The following is a 21,298-nucleotide window of genomic DNA, read 5'->3' on the forward strand; positions in this document are numbered from 1 at the left end:
CCAGTTGCTTTTCTCCTCCGCTCTCACAGCCAAGCAAGTACTGAGTTCGGGAGGCTCAGCCTCTGCCCGGCCTCCTGCCACCACCTGCGTCTGGGCTAGGCTCCGCACTGCCTCTCGCTTGGGCCACCACCGCAGCCCCCTGCAGATCTCCCTCTCCAGTTCACCCCTCCTTTCTGACTGTCAGATGGCTATCCTGGTGCAGGCTCCTACCCCTGCGATGCCCCCCTCTGCTCCCCGTCATTGCTCTGAAGGAGGAAGGGAATGCTGGACGTGCAGGAATCACCCCAGTCCCCTACACCTGCTCCCCCTCCACCCTCCAGGGCACTGGGTGGGGGGTGTTCGTTGCTTCTTGAGACAAATGCCCCAATAAAAACAAAGGTGGTAAAACAAGGTGAATCGGATGAGAAGTTTCTGCTTCCATATGGATTCGGATCCGCGTTATTTCCTTACCTTGGACTCCGAAGACTGAGCGCTCATTCAGCCGTAGAGACGTCGCTTGCTGCTAAGCACGTGTGCCTGTGCGGGCGTGTAGAGTCCCAAGAACAGAAGCGCTGGGCAATTTGCTGGCACTCGACTCCAGGGGATTGAGAAATACTCTGTAATACAAATCGCTTTAAAATGCCCTCGCCCCCGTGTGTAGACAGGCAGCTGTGCATGTGGGAGACCTAGACCTGCCGGGAGAAGTCTGGTATAACCTCCCTGGGCTGCCACCGCTAAGCCGTAGCTGCACACCTGTGTGCTTCTAGCTAGGGTGTTGGCAGGTGCGAGAGTCAGTGCAGATACTTTGAGAAAGTGCTGGAAAGAGGGAGAGATGGGATGTCAACTATTAGACCTGGCATCCTTCTCTTCTAAGAGAACTGGCTTAGCCTGGCTTTCTCAGAAACCAAGAGAGGCTTGCTACTCTTGCTGTATTTTCCTGTTAACAAGCAACAAAACAAAGTAATTGCTATGAGTTTCACTTTCCCTTCTTTGAGCTATTCATTTTCAAGCAGATCCCAGAGAGGATAATTTAGTACTGCACTTGTCTGCCAAGGAAGCTGAGTGCTTGCCCCTCTTGCATCCTTACTGTGCAGTGAGCTGAGGCCAGGGAACATCAGGCCCATTTTACAGATGAGTAGAGTGAGGCCAAGAGACCTGTTCATTCTCTTGTTAAGGATGTCAGACAAAATCATAATCTGGAGTATAATTCATTAATTTTTATATTTTCTTCTTCTTAACCAACAGAGCCACCCAGGCACCTATATTTTCTTCTTTACAAATCGAGAAATGCATAAGCATTGTGGAAGATTATGTCCTGCAGATGAAGGCAATAAAAATGAGAATAACCCTGGGGAGTATGTGTGAAGGGGACCCTCGCTGGGGTGGAACTGGAAGGAAAGTGAGCCGAAGTTCCCATTGGCATCCTCCCCAACCACTCCAAAATTCTGATGAGCAGGTGGCCAGAGCAAGGAACGCCCCCAACCTCCAGAAAGACTCAAGCGCACAGGATGCTAGCTTTCTTCATTAATAACATCAGAGACACTAAAGCATAAAGCTAGACAGCAGCCTCAGGTGAATCTCCTTCCACTGGTCTGGGTTTTGTTTGTAAGAGGAGGCCTGGATGAAAAGGTAGGAGACAGGGGCCCACTCAGAGGGCAGGTGGGGAGGACAAGGTAAGGTTCTGTGGTGCTGCAGGCTCCAGCCACCCGACTGCCCCCAGGAGCTGGCCACGCTCCTGCCTGAAGCTATATTGTACCACTCCATCTGCTCATGAGCCTTAGCAGCCCTGGGTGGGAGCCTCTGTGCCCTGAGGGCCTCATTAAGCCTGTGAAAAGGCATATGGTCTTTCTCACTGTCAGGGCTTGTCCAAGGCTCAGGCTGGGGCAAGACCTCCTTCCCCGGGGCGCACCTGGGCTGCTGGGCCTGGCCTGGGCCTGGACAGGTGCACCCGGGCCCTGGGCCCACTCAGAGGAGTCCCCTTCAGTCTGTTTGTTTGTTTGTTTTTCTTTTTTTAGAGTTTATTTACTTATTTGACTGAGAGAGAGCACAAGTAGGCAGAGAAGCAGGCAGAGAGAGAAGAGGAAGCAGGCTCCCCACTGAGCAGAGAGCCCAATGCGGGGCTCAATCCCAGGACTCTGGGATCATGACCTGAGCCGAAGGCAGAGGCTTTAACCCCCTGAGCCACGCAGGCACCCCTAAAACTCTGTACCTTCTTAGTGAAAAGAGTCTGCCGAGACTTTTCCCCCGCCTCATTGATCAGTGGACTTAATCCACTGGAGGGCTGTGGCCAGATTGCAGCTGGGGGCAAGGATTCTAATCAGATCCCTCCAGAAGGCAGGCCCACTGGTTGCAGCTACCCCAGCCCTTCTGGGGGGTTCACTTCTTGCTCTGTCTTTCCATGGCCTGGTTTCCCCTCAGATTTCTGCCACCAACCATCATCACCCCTGTGACCACAGAGCTCATTCTTCTCACCCACTTACCCGGCCTGAAATGCCATCATTCGACAGAGGCCACGGGTGTACCGCGAGCGTGTCTCTCTCACCATAGTGTGAATTTATGCATCAGATCAAGTGTGCTTGTCTAGCAGCTGCATGGGATTTGGAAGAGGAAGGATGAACTCTCGCATGGGAAAGCAAAGCATGGCTTTGGAGCTTGCAAGGCTGTGATGAAGGGAGCCCGGGTTTCTTCAGATCAGTGGGCGGGCCAGAGAGAGGTGTGAAACGAGAGGGAGTGGAAAGAGGAAGTCTCAGAAGACGCAGTTCACATCAACTCAATTTGACCTACTTCACACTTCTGCTCGGGCGCCACCTAACTGGAAAAGAAATGCTGATATTCACTCAAATGATGAAGAGGTGAGGGCGACTGGATGGCTCTGGCGGACAGAAGTGACTGACTTTTTTTTTCTGCTAGAAATTCTGTGCACAATCCGTTCTGCAGAGTTCGAGGACCTTTGCTAACAAACAGGCGTTCTGTTCAGCATGAAAACTTGGACTTGCTGGGGGCCTCCCGCACTCCCTTCCAGGATCAAGATTCTTCTGCTCACTCATCATTCCCAGCACACCCCTGGCACTTTCTCACCCCAGTGCCTTTGCTTTTGCTGTTCTTGTCCTAAGGACTGGCTTTCTCTGGCTTCTACCCATCCTTTGAGGCCTGCTCGATGGTGTCTTTTCTCTTTAGCTTTTCTTGATACCATCCATTCATTCATTCATTCAGTCAGTCCTTCAGCAAATGTTTCCCACTATGTACGAGGCAGTCTTCCAGCTGATGAAGTCCAGCGGTAAACAAAACAGACTCAGCCCTTACCCTTATGGAGCTACTGTATTCTGGTAGTCAGCATCCTTCTTCCCAAGACAAAAGTAATCACGCCACTCCCCAAGGTCACATGTCCGTACCGCAGTGGTTATCCTATGGTCTTAGAAGGGGCTGGCGTCTGGTCCTCCCAGTCTCCTCTGTGATGTACCCCATGCCAAGCACCAGAAGCAGCCCTTGATTTCTTTATTTTTTTAAAAAAATTTTATTTATTTATTTGACAGAGAGAGAGATCACAAGTAAGCAGAGAGGCAGACAGAGGGGAAGGGAGTGCGGGGGAAGCAGGCCCCCTGCTGAGCAGAGAGCCAATGGGCTGGATCCTAGGAATCATGACCTGAGCTGAAGGCAGAGGCTTAACCCACTGAGCCACCCAGGCACCCGTTGATTTCGTTATACAAGGAATTAAGGAGAGCACATCTGGTAGGAAAGGGAGAGGTAAGGGTTTGTTTTGTTTTGTTTTGTTTTGTTTTACGATTTTATTTATTTATTTTCAGAGAGAGAGAGAGAGACAGAGAGCAAAATCAGGGGGAGCAGCAGGCAGAAGGAGAAGCAGGGTCCCTACTGAGCAAGGAGCCCAGTGTGGGGCTCTATCCCAGGATCCCGGGATCATTATCTGAGCCAAAGACTTAACCCACCGAGCCACCCAGGTATCCCAGAGGCAAGGGGTCTTTTTTTTTTTTTTTAAAGATTTTATTTATTTGACAGAGAGAGATACACACAGAGAGAGAACACAAGCAGGGGGAGTGGGAGAGGGAGAAGTTGGCTTCCCACGGAGCAAAGAGACTGAGGCCGGGCTGGATCCCATGACGGTGGGATCATAACCTGAGCCAAAGGCAGATGCTTAAAGACTGAACCACCCAGGCCCCCAGAGGTGAGAGATCTTACGTGCAAACTGATATGCAAAACTTGTACGCACAGCATGTGTGCCATTTTTACTCAGCCTTAGTATTGCATAAGGGATCACTAAAGCAGTTTGGGGAATTTATCCTAAAGCTGTGTTGTCCAGGTAGACACAGGGTTATATCACTTGGGGTGTGTTTATTTGGGATGGCTTCGGGGGTGATGGATTTAGGAGAGCTCAAGTTCCCCTCAGACGATTTCTTGGGAGTCACCCCAGTCGGGGCCATAGTAGCTTCCCAGGACCTGGTGGAATTGTTGCTGAAAGGGCAGGAAAGTGTAATATGGACCCGGCCATCTGATCCCAGGGCTGGGCACTGTGTGGGTGTGAAGCACACTTGGGACTCCAGCGAGCTGGTGTGAGCTCGGGTTACAGTTGGCAGAGGCCTTCTGAAGGAGCTGCTCCCCGGCACACTCCTCCTCCTCGGAGCCCTGGGGATGAAACCAGGAGGGACGCAGCTGCCCCTGGAGGAAGCAGGGCGACATCCTGTATACTTGAAAAGAAAACTGAAAGTGCCTTTCTTCACAAGAAACTATTGTGTTTTCCTCTTTTTTCATAACCCACAGGTATGACAGAGTTCCTCTGGTCCCGGGCTATGGGTGAAATAGGGGCGGGGGGGAGGGGGAGCCAGAGAGGTATGAAGGGAATTTGGATTGTTCCGTGGTGTGTGTTCTTTGTCTAACTCAGGGAAGGTGTCAGCCGGCTGGAGCCCACCCCGAGGAGCCCTGTGCTATATGATACGGGTCCTGGTGATAGGAACCTCTCTTCTGGCTGTTAACATGCATTCCTGTGTAGATGTGGAAAGAGAGAAAGCATGCCGGAGCGGGAGCTAGGATAGGAATGTGAGTATTTCCTTAATTGGACACGAGAGCCTTGAACTGGTTCCAGTTTGGGTGTTTTCTTTCAAGAGCCTGGACCCCAAAGATTCCGTAGAGTTTTCTTTCTCACAAGATCCCTTTGGTTCAAAGGCCCCTTGATAGAAATAAAGAAAAAGCCAGGGCTGAATCTCTTTGATATTTGGGAAGGCAAGAGTCTGTGGGCTGCCAGATCGCAGGCTTCTTTGGGGGGTGAGGAGGTTCTGGGTGGAAAGAAGGAGGCCCCTCCTAAGACGGTACAGGGCAAGAGTGCCCACAGGCTTTCTGTAGGGTCTCAGAGCCTGGATGGGAGGATGCAAAGCACTTCCCCTCGAGCACTGATAGAAGAAATTTCTCTTAGCCTTGAGTGTTCTGAGAACTCAAAAGATTTCCTCTTGCCTTCTTTATTGCTTTAGGCGTCTGTAGCACAGAGAAGCCGTGCAGCGGGCCTGAGAACTCACAGCAAAGTAAGTCAAAGGCTAGAGGATTTTGTCTGGTAGGTTTGGTGGTTTCGTGTGAGGACTAGTCACCTGATGGCTGATGTGAGAAAGCAGCCCACAAACGGGCATTGACCTTGTGTCCAGAACCCAGGTGGACACTTGCTGTGAGGCACCAAAGACGAACTCGTAGGGGGTGAGGGGTGATGTGGGGATACTGGGAGCACCCACTGGGCAGAGCTCTGCTACTTGCCTCTCATGTCTGGCACTCCCCCTCCCCCACCCAGCGCTGGAAACTTCAGTCAAGGGACTCCAGGGGAAAATGGGGCGGTCCATGGCTGAACTGAGTGAAAAACCAAAGCAGATACAATCAGCTCTGCTGAACCCCATCTTTTCCCCCAAAACACCTTAAAAACAAGCCCCGCGTCTGCTCAGTGCTTTCCAGCTTACCAAGTGTTTTCATAACACTCTCTCATTTCATCCTCACATCAACCCACACATTCTTGCCTTTCAGATTTCTTATGTACTCAAATGAGTTTCCTTGAAAAAATTGGCTAGAAACTCCCCTTCTTCTACTCATGTTTTTTTTTTTTTAAACCCCAAGACTGACTGATATCTTTAAGAAGCTCCCAGATTCCCAGGGTGGGAAATTTATTTATTCTGCCAGCCCTACCCCATAGGGTGGATTCCAGTAGTTCTGGTCTTTGCTATTGGAACTAACATTAAAAAACAAAACAAAGCAAAACACTTATTTATTTGAAAGAGAGAGAGTGAGCAGGGAGAGGGAGAGAAGCAGGCTCCCTGCTGAGCACGGACACCCCCCACGATGATGATGATGGTGATGATGGTGATGACGATGGTGACAACGGTGATGGCATGGGGGGGATGAGAAGGGGCTCAGTCTCACAACCCTGAGATCATGACCTGAGCCAAATCAAGAGTTGGATGCTTAACTGACAGAGCCACCCAGGTGCCCCTGGAGCTAACATTTTATATTCAGCTTGTAGTTGATCTGTTAAAACAAATAAAGGCACAAGGGCTAGGATAAGCCTAGGACTGTGGGGAAAACAGAGGCTTTAGAACAAAGACCCAGAGTCAAATTCTGGTTCAGCCATTTGAGAACTATGTGGCCCTGGCCCAGTTACTCAATCTCTCAGAACCTCTCTCCATCTGACAAATGGGACAATAGTGCCTATGTCTTAAAGTTATCATGAGGGGTAAACATGCTAGCAGATGCAAGGGCACCTTAGGCAACAGCTACTTTGTGAAGTCCCTTGGAGCTGAACACAGCACCGACGTCACCACTGCTAGGCAGGTTAAAAGGAATGCTGTCTTTTTGCAAGGCAGGAGGGAGATAAAGCATGGAAATACACTGCAAAGGAATTTAGATGGAGACTTTTTTACTCAATGAATAATTAGCTACATGGCCTGCATACCTGCACAGGGATGCCACGGGTAACTGAGTACCTTTATTCTTTTTTTAATTCTTATTTTAGGTGCGAGAGAAAAGGAGCTGGGAAACTGGATTTAGGCGATGTTGGAAAGCAAGGCGGTTCTGATTACACTTGGATTTTTGTTGAAGCAGAATTGCAATTCGACTCTTGAGTCCCTGAAGCAAAGGTGGCAGAGGGAGAGGTGCGGAGGGCTGTTTAGTTCCCTGAGCGGTACACAGTAGGTGCTCAGGAAATCCCCAGTGGTGGGCTGACAGGGTTCGGAGAGTCCAGATCGCGAGTTTGACTTTCGCTGCTGACTTGGCAGAGGCATAGCACTGTAGTGGAAAGAACGTTTGACCAGTGGTCTGAAGGCCCGCGTTCAGGTTCCATCTACACCATTTAATAGCCTGGTGACCTTGGAGGTGCCATTTAATCTCTTAGGTGTCTTCTCACCTGTAAAATGAGGAGACTGGATTCGGTGATTTGGAAAGTCTCTTTCAGCTCTAAGGTTCTGGGGCTCTATGTTCACTTCATTCAGTCGTGTTTCTGTTTCTTTATTTGAAACCAATAGGGATAGAAACCTATCTCATAGGATATTTGGGAAGCCGTGGTCAGTCTGCATGTTTAAATACCCTGTGTCTTTACAGGTATGATCAGAGCCATGTAGCAGAGTAGCTGCGTGATCTCCGGCAAGTGCCCTAATTTATTTCAGACTCTGTTTGCACACTCTGGGCCAGGGACCACATATTGTGCTATGGGACTCTTAGTACATTTTTTTGAAAGCCGAGATCTGAAAATGCTTTGAAAACGGCAAGGCACTACATCAAGTATTATGATTGAGAAATGGCATAGTTGTTATAGTGACATCAAAGTTTAGCCCCGTGCCTCCCCTATTTTCATATGAATGAATGTGTCGCCATGGTTTCAGAAAACAAAGAGTACATTTGAGGTTCTAACCTAAGGCTTGCTTTCCACTCCAACTTACTGACAAGAAGTAAATTTCAGTTAAAATGGCCATTAATATAAAGTTTCCTCAAGAGCAGGCATCAGGGGGCACCTGGGTGACTCAGTTGTTAAGCATCTGCCTTCGGCTCAGGTCATGACCTCAGGGTCTATGGATGGAGTCCCGCATCGGGCTGCCTGCTCAGCGGACAGCCTGCTTCTCCCTCTCCCAGTCACCCTGCTTGTATTCCCTCTCTTGCTGTCTCTCTCTGTCAAGTAAATATATAAAATCTTTAAAAAAAAAAAAAAAAAGCAGGCATCAGGGAGTTACCCCAAGGTTCTCCAATGCAGGGGATTTTTCAGGAGCCCAGACATCTGCTGGTGGAGACCTTACATCCCACCCTCTTCAAAATGAGGCCATTTTAAGGGTGTGTGTGTTGCAGGGGTAGGGGATAGCTTTCTGAGTCTAGAAAGTTTCGCAAGCAGTAATCATCAATATGTAACTGGGGGGTGGGGCTATTGGTTTATGAAAATGGTGAGTCAGTTTTTCATCCTAGGCCTTGCCAGGGATTGCTACTGGGGAGAAATGGCAGAAGACAGGAACCCTGCTCTCCCAGGGCCGACATTAGTCCCTGGAAAGCCACAGTGTGTAAACCGGCTCTCCGAGCACGGGCATCTCCTTTGACTCCCTAGATGACTACATGTCCCAACCAGCCTTTTGAGAACTTCTCCCCCCTTGCAAAAGGCACAAACAACCCTGTTAGCAGTAATCCCGTACTGGAGCATCTCCCCTTAGCACGGGTCCACAGGAGCCTTGGTGCCCCCATCAGTTCACCATCTCCCCGAGGAACACCATAGAGGTGGCACTTGGAAGCATGAATCAATTTCTCATTTATGTTATGCGGTGGGGTGGGGGTGAGCAGAAGCTCCTGAATTTCTCTGGTTGGAAGGAACAACTTGGGGAGGGATCAGGGAGTGAGGGGTTGTCTTGGAGCTGTGTTTTCATAGGAAGTACACTGTTTATTACTCAGGCGGGACATGTATGAATGACCAAAAATAGCAAGGTTGTTTTTATTTAATCCTCGTTGTTATTTTTATTTGGGTTAGCTTGGGAGGGCTCATGAAAATTATGAGGGCCTCCTCATGGTCCTGCCCCTGTTCAAACATCTCCATGAATCCTATCACTCCTCACCCAGTTCTGCTTATGTATTTCCACTTTTAAGCCTATATATGGATTCAAGACATTCACTACCTTTCAAAGAGCTGATTGACTCCAAAGCCCATTTAATTTTGCTAAGTTTTTGAAAGCTCCCCCTTCCTCTCCTGCACACACACATTTCCTCAATCCCCAGTACACACATAGATCAGGGTTATAAAGCCATTTTACAGGAGTTTTTGAAGCAGAGGTGTGAAGCAACGCGCTCCCGCCACGAGGGGCAGACTCCCAGCCTGGCTCTGGGGGCTGCGAAGCCTGACCACCAGGACAGACCCTGGAGTTGTAATTCCTGGGCAGTGTGGGAGGGGTTTGGCCCAAGCTCTTTGTTTCAGATCCCGAATCAAGGTTGGTTGGGGTGCCCACCCGCACCCTCTGCCCCGTGCCGCCGTTGTGTAGGTGTCCAGTGGAAAAACCCTTCGACGATACCACATCCTCTCACACACAAATAAAACCCTCCACGGATCCGCGGGCTGCAGACCAGCCCCTTCAAGCTAACGCGATCCCCACGGGTACTCGTTCTCCCCGGCTTCGCGCTCCCTCCCTCCTTCCCACCGCCTCTTTTTTAGCGATGCTCCCATTCTCACACAGCTTGCTGGAGATGGAAGGGACGCGCCTCGGGCCTGGTTTGGGGGATGAACTCTGAAGAGGGGTCCCGAGTTATGAGTCGGGGACGGCGAGAGGGTGCAAAGGAGGGCGCCGGCGTCCGGCATTCAGGGTCGAGGGATGGCGCCCTCCTACCGCGCAGCGCGGCCGCCGAGCGGTCACGTCCGGAGCGGGTCCCGTGCCCTCTTCAAGCCTACGATCCTCCGCCCCGGGTGCCCAGGGGGTGTGTGGAAGGAGCAGGCAGCGGGCGCGGGAGGGTTTGTCGCCAGGAAGCGGCGCTGACATTGAACTGGTGCGTGCGTGTGTGTGCGCGCGCTCGCGTGTATCCACGCGCGTGTCTGCGTGTGTGAGTCTTGGGGAGGGAGCCCGGTTGGAAACAAACCACGGCCTTCGGGGAGCTGAGCCGAGCGCGCCCCCGAGCCGCCGCCTGCAGGAGCTGTGAGCGCTGAAGCCATTCATGATTTTGGTGACGTTATTCCAGGAGTGGGCGAGAGGGGGGCGGGGCCTCCCGGGCCCGAGCCCCGCCCCCGCCCCTATAAATACAGCTTCCCGGGCTCTTTGTGGGGCCGCGAGCTCGGTGGAGAACCGAGAGCTCCGTGTGCGCTGCAGACGCCCTGGCAGTGGGGTTGTCTCCGGAAGGCGGACCGGCGAACGCCTAGTGCCTGCACCCCGCCGCCTGCCGCGCCTGTCTGCGCCCCTGACATCCTTACTCGGGACGCGGTGACCGTTTTTAAATCACAAGGGCGTGGGTCAGCCTCCCCTAGGACTTCATGTCTGTATATTTCCCAATTCACTGGTGAGTACCCTGCGCCCTCGGCGGGCATCCGTCTCGCGGCCATGGCTGCGGGGCCCGGGCGCCCGCTCCTGCGGGCTCGGGTGCGAGGGCAGCAGGCGGCGCGGGCGCCGGCACCCACCCGCAGCCCCAGCCCGTGCAGGAGTCAACGTCAAGGTTGCAAAGGTGGGGGTGGGGGGAGGTGATGCCGAGAGCATCCAGACAAAGGGAGTGAACTCAAAGCCCTCACTTAAGTGACGGCTGGGAGGGTGTGTATGTGCTGGTGGTGAGGTGGGGAGGCGGGTAGAGAACCTGGGATCAAGCCTGAATCCCGCTAATAAAACCCCCAATGCGGAGGGCTGCAGGAGGCACGCGCCCCAGCTGGCGCAGGGGGCTCCAGCTCTCCCCCGGCCCCTCCCCTTTTTCTTTTTGTTTGCATGCAAGTCTCGGCGTCGAGGCCGGCGGGAGCGGGGCTGAGCTGGTGCAGCGGAGGCTTTTGCAGAGCGTCGAGGGGTGGGGAAAAAATGCTCTCCCCACACGGAACCCGGTTAAAGCCACAAGCAGCAGCAGAAGCACACGCCGCACCCTCTCTATTTCATTCCTCTTCAAAACCCGATGCGCCTTTGTGGGGGCCCGGGCTGGGGCCGGGGAGCCGCCCTCGCCGGCCGGGGTGGAAGAATCCCGGGCCGGGCCAGGGGCGGGGTAGGTTCGCGCGGACCCGGGATCCGGGCCGGGAGGGATGCGCCGCCGGCGCCGCGCTCGTTGCGGAGCGAGGCCCGGGGCCGCGCCGGCTGCCGCTTCCTTCCTGCGCCCGGGAAGAGGAGGAGCGGCCGGAGGGAGCACTGTTGGCGCCGGAGGGCGCCCTCAGGTGCTGGCGCGGCGGGCGGAACCCGCAGGTTCGAGCTCCGCGCTGTCCTGCTCAGCCCAGGAACCGGAAAGTTCATGCGTCTCGCTTCAACTTTTGGGGCCCGCGCCACAGCCCGAAGCGAGGAGCGAGCGCCCCTATACCAGGCGAAGAACCGGGCGAGAGCCTCTGGGCGCACTTCTGGCCCGTTTCTTTGGGGGTCGGCGGCAGCCTTTCCATGACCGGGATCAATCTGCCCTCCCTTCCCACCGCCCTCCCTTCCTGACGCTAACCCTTGCCGGAAGCCAGCATCTGTCTCTCCTCCCCCACCGTGGCTCTGTTTAGAGAAATGAACTCTCAGAACAAAGTAAAAATTCCCCCACCCGTGAGGCTTGCGTACCCCCTCCTTGGGGGCGCCCCTCCCCTCCCACCTCCCTGGCGTGTGAGCAGCCAGGTGCCATCTGGGGTAAGACTTGGAAGGCTACTGGAGACTGTGCCGGTGGCCACCCCAGACTTGCCAAGGTGGGTGTTAGGGCCCATCAGAGTTACTGTCCCTTGAGAAAGTAAGGGAAGGAAAATAATTGGGAATTATTTTATAGTTGGTTAGCACTTAATAGCTTGCCATGGTTTTTCCACCCGAGATTAGCCATTTAGCATAACTGATACATGCATTATTAGCGTTATGGTAAGAAACAGGGCACCTGTGGCTCAGAGAGGTTATATTACTTGTTCAAGATCACACAGCTCTTGAATGGCAGAGCTTGCACCAGACCTAATGCTTCTGTTTCCAAATCCAGTGCTGTTTCTACTCTGTGTAGTAAGCATGAAGAAGAATCCAAGGAAACCCCTGTTTCCTTAGATGCAGTCTGCCTAAAGCCTTGCCCACATTTTTCTTCTTTTTTTGTAACTATGTGTAAAGGCATGATGGTGAAAATACTGGGTGTTGTGTAGGGAGTACACTGACTTTGGTATGTACTATTTGGCATTATGCATTCGGGACCCTGTCTGTGCCCGTGGTTTGTGTGAGGATAATGGAACATTTGTATCCTGCTTACAGAGTACAAAGCACTTTCACATGTCAGCCATTGGTGGGCCAGCTTGGCCCCTCTGGAAATTTCCTTTGCAATCAGAGTCTGGGCATCCTTAAGGCTTTTAATCCAGGGGATGTTTTTCAGGCTGCGAGCTTGCAGCTGCTGTGGCCAGCCTAGAGAAGGGGTTTGGATGGCAGATGTGAAGCTTGCAGAAAGCTGACCCCTTGGGGCTTTAAGTGGGACATTTTGCAAAAACGAAACACCAGAGAGAGAGAGAGAGAGAGAGAGAGAGAGAGAGAGGAATTTGGGAAGGCAGCATTATTGGACTTGGTTTCCCTGAGACGGACTTATTATCATTATGTAAAAATAATATGCAGTTCCCCTAGAGACGGGTTGAATTGGTTTTAATATAGACCGATGGACTCAGCTACCTACTGTTTCAGTTTTTTCTAGTTCTGTCACTTAAAAGAAAATCCAGAGTCTCTCTGTGCCAGTGGGGACTTGCACAGGAGAGGAGGGAAGAGAGGTTTGCCAGAGAGGTTTCCAAGCCGTTTCAGGGCTTTGTTGGGGGAGGCCGAGAGCCCTGATGCCCTGGCTTACAAGGCACTTCCTCAGGGTGTGAGCTTGTTTTTCTGTGAGTTCTGTTTTGAACACCTCTCATCCTGTCTCCAGACAGTCCCCTGATCTAACAGCAGAAAGCACCAAGGATAGGAATGTGAAAGCGCGCGTGTTTGTTGACTTTTGGTCTGGGTTTCTCGGCAGCCCTGACTATCTGAGATCCGCCGAGATGACTGAAGTGATGATGAACACCCCATCCATGGAGGAGATGGGCCTCAGCCCCCGAAAGGACGGCCTTTCCTATCAGGTGAGTTCATCCCGGGGTCCTTCCGGCACTTCAGAGCCTGGTGACTTTTGCTGGGGCTGGAGGCAGATGTGGTTCTGCATCCCAGTGCCACCTGGAACAGCTGTGCGACCTTGGGAAACTCCCTTCATGCCAGTGAGCCTCAGTTTCTTTGTCTGTAAAATGGGGCAACAATAGTCATTACCTCAGAGGATGGTGGTAAAGATTCAACCTGAGGAGATGCTGTGTGGAAGGCATTCACGGTGCCTGGGACACAGTCAGGGTTCGGCAGGCGTGAGCCGATGTCACTCATTAGTCATCCTGGCTGATGTGGCCTCTCACACTGGCAGCAGCAAGGGGGGCAGATGTGATTTGAGCAGTCAGTCCAGACCAGTGCTTCCCTTCACAGCCGTGCCTTGGGCACTAGAAACATCACCTCGAAGGGTAGCTTATGGGGAGAGGTGATTTGGTGGAGTGGAATGCTGCTTTCTTCCTCAGGTGATGGCTGACCCACTGAGGCCCACAAGAGTTAATGTTCAGAGTATGTAGAGTTGAGGAGCCCTTTCCCCAGAGGCAAGCTGTCTTAGGGGTGTGATTTCTGGCGTCTAGATTAGACATCGTCCTACGTGATGGATCCAAAATACAGGAGGACCTCAAAAAGTGCCCTCAGTGTGACCTTCAGACTCTTAAAACAGTGCTCTTCCTCACCTGTGGTGCGCTCGCCTGCTACCCCCAGCTAGCTACACGGCACCTTGCTGTCTCTGGGGATGTGAACTGCTCATATTTCCAAGGAGAGTCCCGAGGTTCTTACATGTGGGAGGGGAAGGTGTCTATTTTTAAGGGAAGACCTTGGAGCTAGGGAAATTGTGTGCAAACGGTGCTTGGCCTGGGGAAGATGAATGGAGTGTCATGGGCCCATTCAGCAGATACTAACTGAGTGTCTGCCATGAGCCAGGCGCTTTATAGATGGTGCTCATTTACTCTCGATCAGAGCTCTGAGGTGGGAGTTCTTGCTTTGTTTAACAGACAAAGAAACAGGCTCAGACTGTTGTAGTCCCAAACTGCAAAGCCTCGCTCTTCCGGTATGTCATGGGTCAGGACCTCGAGCTGGTTCTTGCTTAGAATCTCGACTGGCTCTGGCTAGTCATTCTGTAGAACCATTCCAGGGCATTTATTTTGTAAAGGAAGAGACAAATAGAGAGCTGTGGGTGTGTGATGGGGGAGGGTTGATCAGAGAGCTGAGGTGAGAGCTGAGTTCGTGTGAGGTAACTTGGTAGGTGACAGCAGAGTCACCTCAGATGGGGAGGCTCAGGAAGGCCCCTCTGTTCGGTGTCAGGGTCTGGCCGAGCCCCTTTGGCTGGCTGGAAAGAAGTATTCATGTGGCCTGAGGAGATGAGGGAAGTGGGGGGGAATACCCTTTCCTGGTTGCTTTTCTACCCTCCGACCCCAGAGTGAGAGACCATCGAAGGCCCCAGAGCCTGTGGGAGGGTAGAATTTTCCTGGCCCACCAGTGAGGGTGTTTTTGGATACCAGTTTCCAAGCCACTGAATCAGACCGAATCTCTTTGTGGTTACAGGTGAGGTTTTCTCTCAGTTCTGGGTTTTAGCATTCCATCACAGAACGCTTCCAAACACAGTCTCAGTATAGCTTGTGTGTGCTTTCTGTGTTCTCCTTTTGAACATTTCCCGGGATCAAGGTGCCACATCCTGCCGCACTGTTGTCTCCACCTTTGGGCCACCCTGCCGGAGTGAGGGCCAGGACAGGTGAAGGGGGCAGAACGGACCGCAGTTGGTGGGGGGAGGCTGACTTGGGGTCGCAGCAGCGGCCATCAGATCGCCTCCGGGCTCCCAAGATGTCATGATGCCACCTGAGGAAGGGCCCTAACTCTCTCCTAGTGGAGCTGGCCTAAGAATCTGCATCCCATGGCCCCTCGGGAAATCCGTTCCTGCTGCCCGGGAGAGGGCTACTGTCCACTTCCAAAATAGCTTACCTGGAGCTTCAAAGCGCTCTTGTCACCAGATTTCAGAAAGGTCTTCTGGTTGCCTGCTGAAGAGAAAGGGGGAGAGCACCATTTGTCCTGGGTGCTTGCTGTCTGCGCTATGCTGCGGTGGGCGCTTGGGGGAGGGCATAGGGCTCCCGGGGAGAGCAACATGGGCATAATACCCAGAACACAGGCAGTCTGGGGCAGCGGCGCAAGGCCATGGTCAGTCCAGGTACAGATGGCCGTGAGAAGGCTTGTCCGGTCAGACTGGGGCCAGGCCCTGAGAGAATATCAGGACCAGGAGAGAGCAACTCCATCTCTAATCTAATTTTCTTGTACACCCAGATACCCCTTGGCTTGCCCCGGTTTATGCCGGTGGCCGGGCTCTGCAGCCGGCTGATCCAACAATTGTTATATGACCAATATCCTCTGGGCCCACTCAGAGCTAGTGTCACGCAATTAAACACATTCCCACCGGAGCTCTGGAGACTGGTCGGGACTGTGTGGGCCCAAGCCCATCCCCGGTGCATGCTCGGGCTGGGCTCAGATCTGGAGCTGGACATCTCAGAACTCTGCTCTTGGCATCCTTCCCGAGAGTAATAATAGTACATGGCTTTCACCAAGCCCTGCTTTTCCAAGGAACTGAAAGTGGGAAGGAGACATCAATCCCAACTTGGCAGATAAAAAAGAACCTCAGGCTTGTGATTTGACCTTGAGACAAGTTCGTAAAATGGATAGGCACCCTGGACTTTGTCAGTCATTCCCCCATCTTCCAGATCTACCCAAGAAGGAAGCTTTCCTCATTTCTCTGCCCCAGATGTGACCTCTTTCTTCGTTCAACACCTGTGGCATTTGTGTTCTGAAATAATGCCGCCCTGCCCTTTGTGGGTGCGGGTCCTGCCCAAGGCTCTGAGGGCAGGGGAGGCCTTCTTTCCTTCTTTGTGCCCATCAGCCTCCCCAGTCCAAGATGCCTGCTGGTTCCAGGCCTTTCCAGGCAGGTGCCAAGGGAATGGTGGTTGTTTTGGTGAGGTTGAGTTTGAAGATCTGAAAGCCGGCCGTCTTTGCTTCTACTTTAGGGTTTTGTTTTGTTTTCTTTTTCTAAAGATTTTATTTATTTGTTTGACAGAGAGATCACAAGTAGGTGGAGAGGCAGGCAGAGCGAGAGAGGGAGATACAGGCTCCCCGCTGAGCAGGGAGCCTGATGCAGGGCTCGATCCCAGGACCCCAAGATCATGACCTAAGCCAAAGGCAGAGGCTTAACCCACTGAGCCACCCAGGTGCCCCTCTGCTTTAGGGTTTTTAAAGGGTCTCTTCAGCTCAGGCCTACCACGGCTTTGGATAAATATCTTTATGCCCTGGAAAATTCGGGTCAGCCCTACCTTTCGTGCTTGGGAGTTAGTGTCGTTTTGTGAGCATCTATAAAAGTCAACAGAGCCAGTGCCTGGTTTCATCTTAGCATTTATTTGGAGGGTCAACTCGGTATGGGAACTCCATGTCTGCACACCCACTAGGCATGAATTATGGCACCTTGCTGGGGGTGTGAGTAAACAGTTACATGCAAGTCTGAGTACATTCTGGGTGGGCTGTGGGGAGTCGCCGGGTCACTTGGACTGAGTGGGAGGGTCCCCATGAGGACATTTAGATCCCCGATGGTGGCAGCTCCCTCCCCTCACTGCGTCCGTGGGCCTCCCACGGTACCCCCATTTGTGGCACCAAAGCATCTCCTGCTGACACCTTCTTCCTTGGCCCCAACTCAAGGAAGCAGGTCAGCGGCTGCCTTGTGGGGCCCTCCATTGGCTCCGGAGGTTCTAAGAGGGTAGCATTTTGGAGTGCCTCTCTGATGGGGTCTCCTTTCCTGCTGCAGCTGACCTGGCCTGGGTCCTGCGTGGGGAAGGATCCTGAGCGTTTGTCTGTAGATGCCGGCACCGCCCCGACCCAAGGGCTCTCGGCAATCTGGCCTTGCTCCCTGACTTGCCCCCGGCACAGCACACTGAGCCTTCTGCAGTCTTACCATTCTCACTAAGTTCTAGAGAGAGGTATGTCTCCTAGGTTTGCATTTAAAATTGTCCCTTCTCTAGCATCTGGACCGAGATCTGATAGCTCTGTCCTTCTCTAGGCTCTTTAAATTCCTCTCTGATCAGCTGGCGCGTCTCTGACTGGCTGTTCCTTGTATCCCCTCTGCTGTTCTTGGTCACGTACTCCTGCCCCCTGACATCCCTCTGGCCGTCCGACAGGCAGCGGGCTCTCCTCGGGGAAGAGAGAGAGCCCGCTGCCTGCCTGTCGGACGGCCGGGAGGAGGCACCGGAGAAGGAGCTCGGCTCTTCGCACACCGCAGCCTTCCGCGTCCTGTGCCTTGCCTTTGATCTGCAGAGCTCAGGACTTCCCTGCTTCCTCCCCTTCTTCCTAAGACGGGAGGGAGGGATAGCTTAGCTTTTGCACCAGAGGGAGGAGGGAGAGTGGGGTGCTGACCTCTTGCCACAGTCCTGTCCTTTGCTTCTTGCAGTCTGAGAGCCTGAGTCGGAGCTGGGCGTTCAGGACGGGGGTAGAGCACTAGGCCGGCTGAGAGCTGTCCCCCACCCCGATGGGATCTCTCAGTCTCCTCTCTCTGCAAGGCCCGACAGCAGTGGGCTCCCCCGTCCCCCTCTTGCTGCCTCCCTTTATCAGAAGCGCAAGTCCTGTCTCAGCGAATAGGCTTGGGTAAATCCCTAAAGTTAGGCCTCGGTTTAGAAACCCCCTCTGCGTGGAGCCTTTCTTTAGGAAGAGCCCCAAGTCTGCCTCCCCCGGGTGCTCCCACCTGTGCAAATGCACATGTTGAAAGACATAATGGGTCGAGCTTCCTGCCGGGGTTCAGCACTCAGAGAGGTTTGAGCTTCTTGTCGTCCCTGCCTCCCTCCCCGACAAGCCCTGCTCAGGAGGCCATTCCCGGGGGGAACCCATCCACCACCTGGTGAGGCCCAGTGGTGGTACCCCACATGTTCTCAAGAGTTTGGGAGGCCCTGCTGCGTGGCCTCACGGAAGTCCCACGGTCACTAGGAAATCATCTTCCACGACATCAGACTTGAAAAACCTCAGTTGTCCCTGGAGGGAAATAAAGCTAAAATTGCCGAGCACTTGGCAGGACACGTCCAGCTGTGGCCACGACGTGTTACTGGAATCTCAGCAAGTTTTGTTTCTCCTCTCCCCACCCCGTCCGCTCTGCTCCCTCCCTGGTACAGCTCATAACGAGGTGAGGCAAAACAGGCAGTTCGGGCCACCCGGGGCCAAAGCCCAAGGAGCGCCTCGTTTCTGAGTGGGCATGTGTCTACACACGCGGCCTCTAAGTCCGTGCCTACCTCGTTCAGATCAGCTCTACTTTGTATGAGGGACCCGGTGCCTTCCTTCTTAGGCCCAAAGCCTTGACGTGAACATCGTGTTCACTGTTTTAGAATGCCCCAAGGGGGTGAGGGCCTGCAGGAGGCTGGAATCACCCCCCCGGGGGGGGGGCCCAGCACCCCCAACAGCTCACACACTGTGGTCACAACAATCTGTCGCATGGCCAGGGAGAGAACAAGCTTTCTTCACTTCCCCGGCCAGCATGTTGCACGCTAGAACCGAGCAGCCCAGCCTTCTCTCAAAGGGCCTGTGTTAGGCCTGACGCCTGTCCAGTGGTGCTGCGATCCTCACTGCCCGGAGCCAGGGGCGGTGTCTGAGACTGCTCTGTCCCTGCGCCCCTGTGTCCTGAGCTCGCAGTGGTCCACTGGACCCTTCCCCTGTCCGTTTCCCACACGCAGAGCTTTCCCTCTACCGAGGCCATCCCACGGCCATCCCACAGCAGAGATTTTTAAAGCATCAGCATTCTCTTGACATCGGCCCAGACTTCGAAGTTGAATAGAAAGGAAGATTGTACCATTGGGGAAAGGGATGAGTTTGGGTGGTGAATCTTGTGACCGGAGCCAAGAGCTATTCCTGGGTGTCTAGTGAATGTCCTGAAATGATCTTTCAGGTCCAAATCCTGAAATAATCTTGGGAGGATATGAAGACAGGCCCTCGTTCACATGGGGCTCCGAGTTGTCAAGCCTTCACTCCTTTCCAGTTCAGAGACGCTGGACCGCCTCTGCTACCTGTGGCCTCCCCACCCTTCCCTTGTCCCTGTGCCCACCCCAGGGGGATTCTTGATCAGCAAATCAGATCTCATGTCTGCTGCTTCATTCCTTGGCTGGGGGAGGCCCCTTACTGCACAGATCTTCTTAGAAGAAAATTAATTTGCCAGAAGTTTCTCCAGACTATTGTTCAGCTAGCATTTTATATCTAAGGGAAGTTTGGGAGCTCCTTTGGCCCCCTAACTGCTAGCATTAGGGGCCTGCGCTGTCAGAAACTCCTTTTTTAGGCAAACTATAGAGAAGAGGCACCCAAGCATTTAGCTGAAGCAGCATTGACTGCTTGCTTCTCAGCCACAAATATTACTGGAGCCAACAGGAAGGAAGGTTCTGGATCTCTCACCCGAAGTAGATTTGGCCTGAGCGTGAAGGGCATTCACAAATCTAAGTTCAGAGGTGGTTGGCTTCTAGGTCTGACCTTAACCTAACTTGAATCTGAAGGTAGTTCTCAGACAGAATTAATAATAAATACCTTGAACTTGGGTCCTGCCTTTACTTTGTAGAACACTGGTCCACCCTGGATTTCGGAAGCATCCTTGGCTTTCCAAATTCATGAATTTTTTTTTCCAGACATAGACCTGCATACAAGCTCTGATTTAGTAGGTCACTATTAGCCCAAGGTGTGTGGGTAGCACTAGCTCAGCCACCGATGTCTGTGGTCAGAGCCCCAGGTGCCTGCTGAAGACTCAGACTCATACACACATACTTGTAGACACTCACACGAACACCCACGCGTGCACACACGTGCACACATGTACACACACACACTCACTTATGACCAAAGGGCCGCTGGTGGAATGTTAATAGGGGTTGCTTTAGATTGGAGTGCTGAGATGATAGGAAAATTTTCTCTTCCTTTTCCAGTAATTTCATATTTTCACTGACAGAGTGTGTATTTTATTGTTCTTCTGCTTACTTCTCAAACTATGAAGACACTGGCCATGTCTTCATAACCTCTGCCCAGGATGGAATTTTAATTTTCTTTAACCTTTTTGTTTTCTAAATTACCGTGATTTCACCTTGCCCAAATCACAGCTGTTCACATTTTAGTTCACATTTAGTGTTCCCTTCTTTTCCAGCACCCTTAATATTTTCACATAGCCAAAATTGCAGAGCTGCGTTCTGCTTTTTTTTTTTTTTACTTACCAGTGTGGAAGTCTTCAGCATCTCATCATTTCAACTTATCTTAAAAATGCTTCAAAGCCAGAATTTTTAATAAGTGTACAATATTAGATCCTAAAGTTAAAACATGATTCTTTTTCCCATTCTCCAGTTGTTGAAAACTTTCAGATTATCTCTGTTTTTCCTCTTACAAATCATATGATGATTTATATATAACTTTATATATCAGTCTGTCCATAGTTGATACCTTTTCCTCAGAGTAGAGTCTTGGGACAGTTTCTAAGTCAAAAGTTGTGTGTGTGAGTGGTGTGTGTTATAACTATAAAGGTAATACTGATTTCTTTTAGAAATTTAGAAGGATTTAAAATACAAAAAACCCACCCATATTTCTGTCACTGAAACATTTTGGTATGTTTCCTTCTAGTATTTTTGTGTACATTTATGTTTAAAAAAATAAAATTGGGATAAATATGTGTATGCGCTAGTAAATTTTTTTTTTCACTTACTATAATTTTGTGACTCTGTCCATTTGTTTTTCTTTGGAAAAGGCATTTCGTTTTGTTACATGCTACTTCTTACTGCCAAATCTTTTTAGGTTGTGGCATATTTTGTTCCTGCAAAGAACACTGCTCTGAACATTATTTTACATGAATCTCTGAACAGACCTGATTTCTTTCCTTGGGATAAGTTCTTGGAAGTACTAATTCAAAGAGATTCAACATCATTAAGCTTCTTGATTATATATTACTTTAAAGACAGAAAACAAATAGAAGAGTTTATCAGAAGAGAATCTTCTCACCTGGAAAGCTCTAGCACCTAGAACTTCAGGGGTATAAAGCTATAGAGATGAGATCATGAAAGCGCTCTGTGGCGAAAGTCAGAAAGGTGTTTGGTTTATTT

General features: G+C 51.8%; 1 protein-coding gene across 3 annotated transcripts in view; it reads left to right on the forward strand.

Moving 5' to 3' along the window:
• Positions 1–4,613: 4,613 nt before the first annotated feature.
• LBH (LBH regulator of WNT signaling pathway) overlaps positions 4,614–21,298 on the forward strand; it is a 29,602-nt gene continuing 12,917 nt past the window's right edge. Inside the window, exons 1-4 of one of the 3 annotated variants that reach the window (XM_047746277.1) lie at positions 4,618–4,752; positions 4,874–5,028; positions 5,457–5,507; positions 13,081–13,183. In XM_047746277.1, the coding sequence (XP_047602233.1) occupies positions 13,106–13,183 (78 nt within the window). In that variant the 5' untranslated portion in view covers positions 4,618–4,752; positions 4,874–5,028; positions 5,457–5,507; positions 13,081–13,105. Of the gene's footprint in view, positions 4,753–4,873; positions 5,029–5,456; positions 5,508–10,239; positions 10,468–13,080; positions 13,184–21,298 lie in introns of those variants that run through there. The other 2 variants (XM_047746275.1, XM_047746276.1) reach the window with 2 other exon arrangements.

Source organism: Lutra lutra, chromosome 9 (assembly GCF_902655055.1).
Source record: "Lutra lutra chromosome 9, mLutLut1.2, whole genome shotgun sequence".
Classification (NCBI taxonomy): Eukaryota; Metazoa; Chordata; class Mammalia; order Carnivora; family Mustelidae; genus Lutra; species Lutra lutra.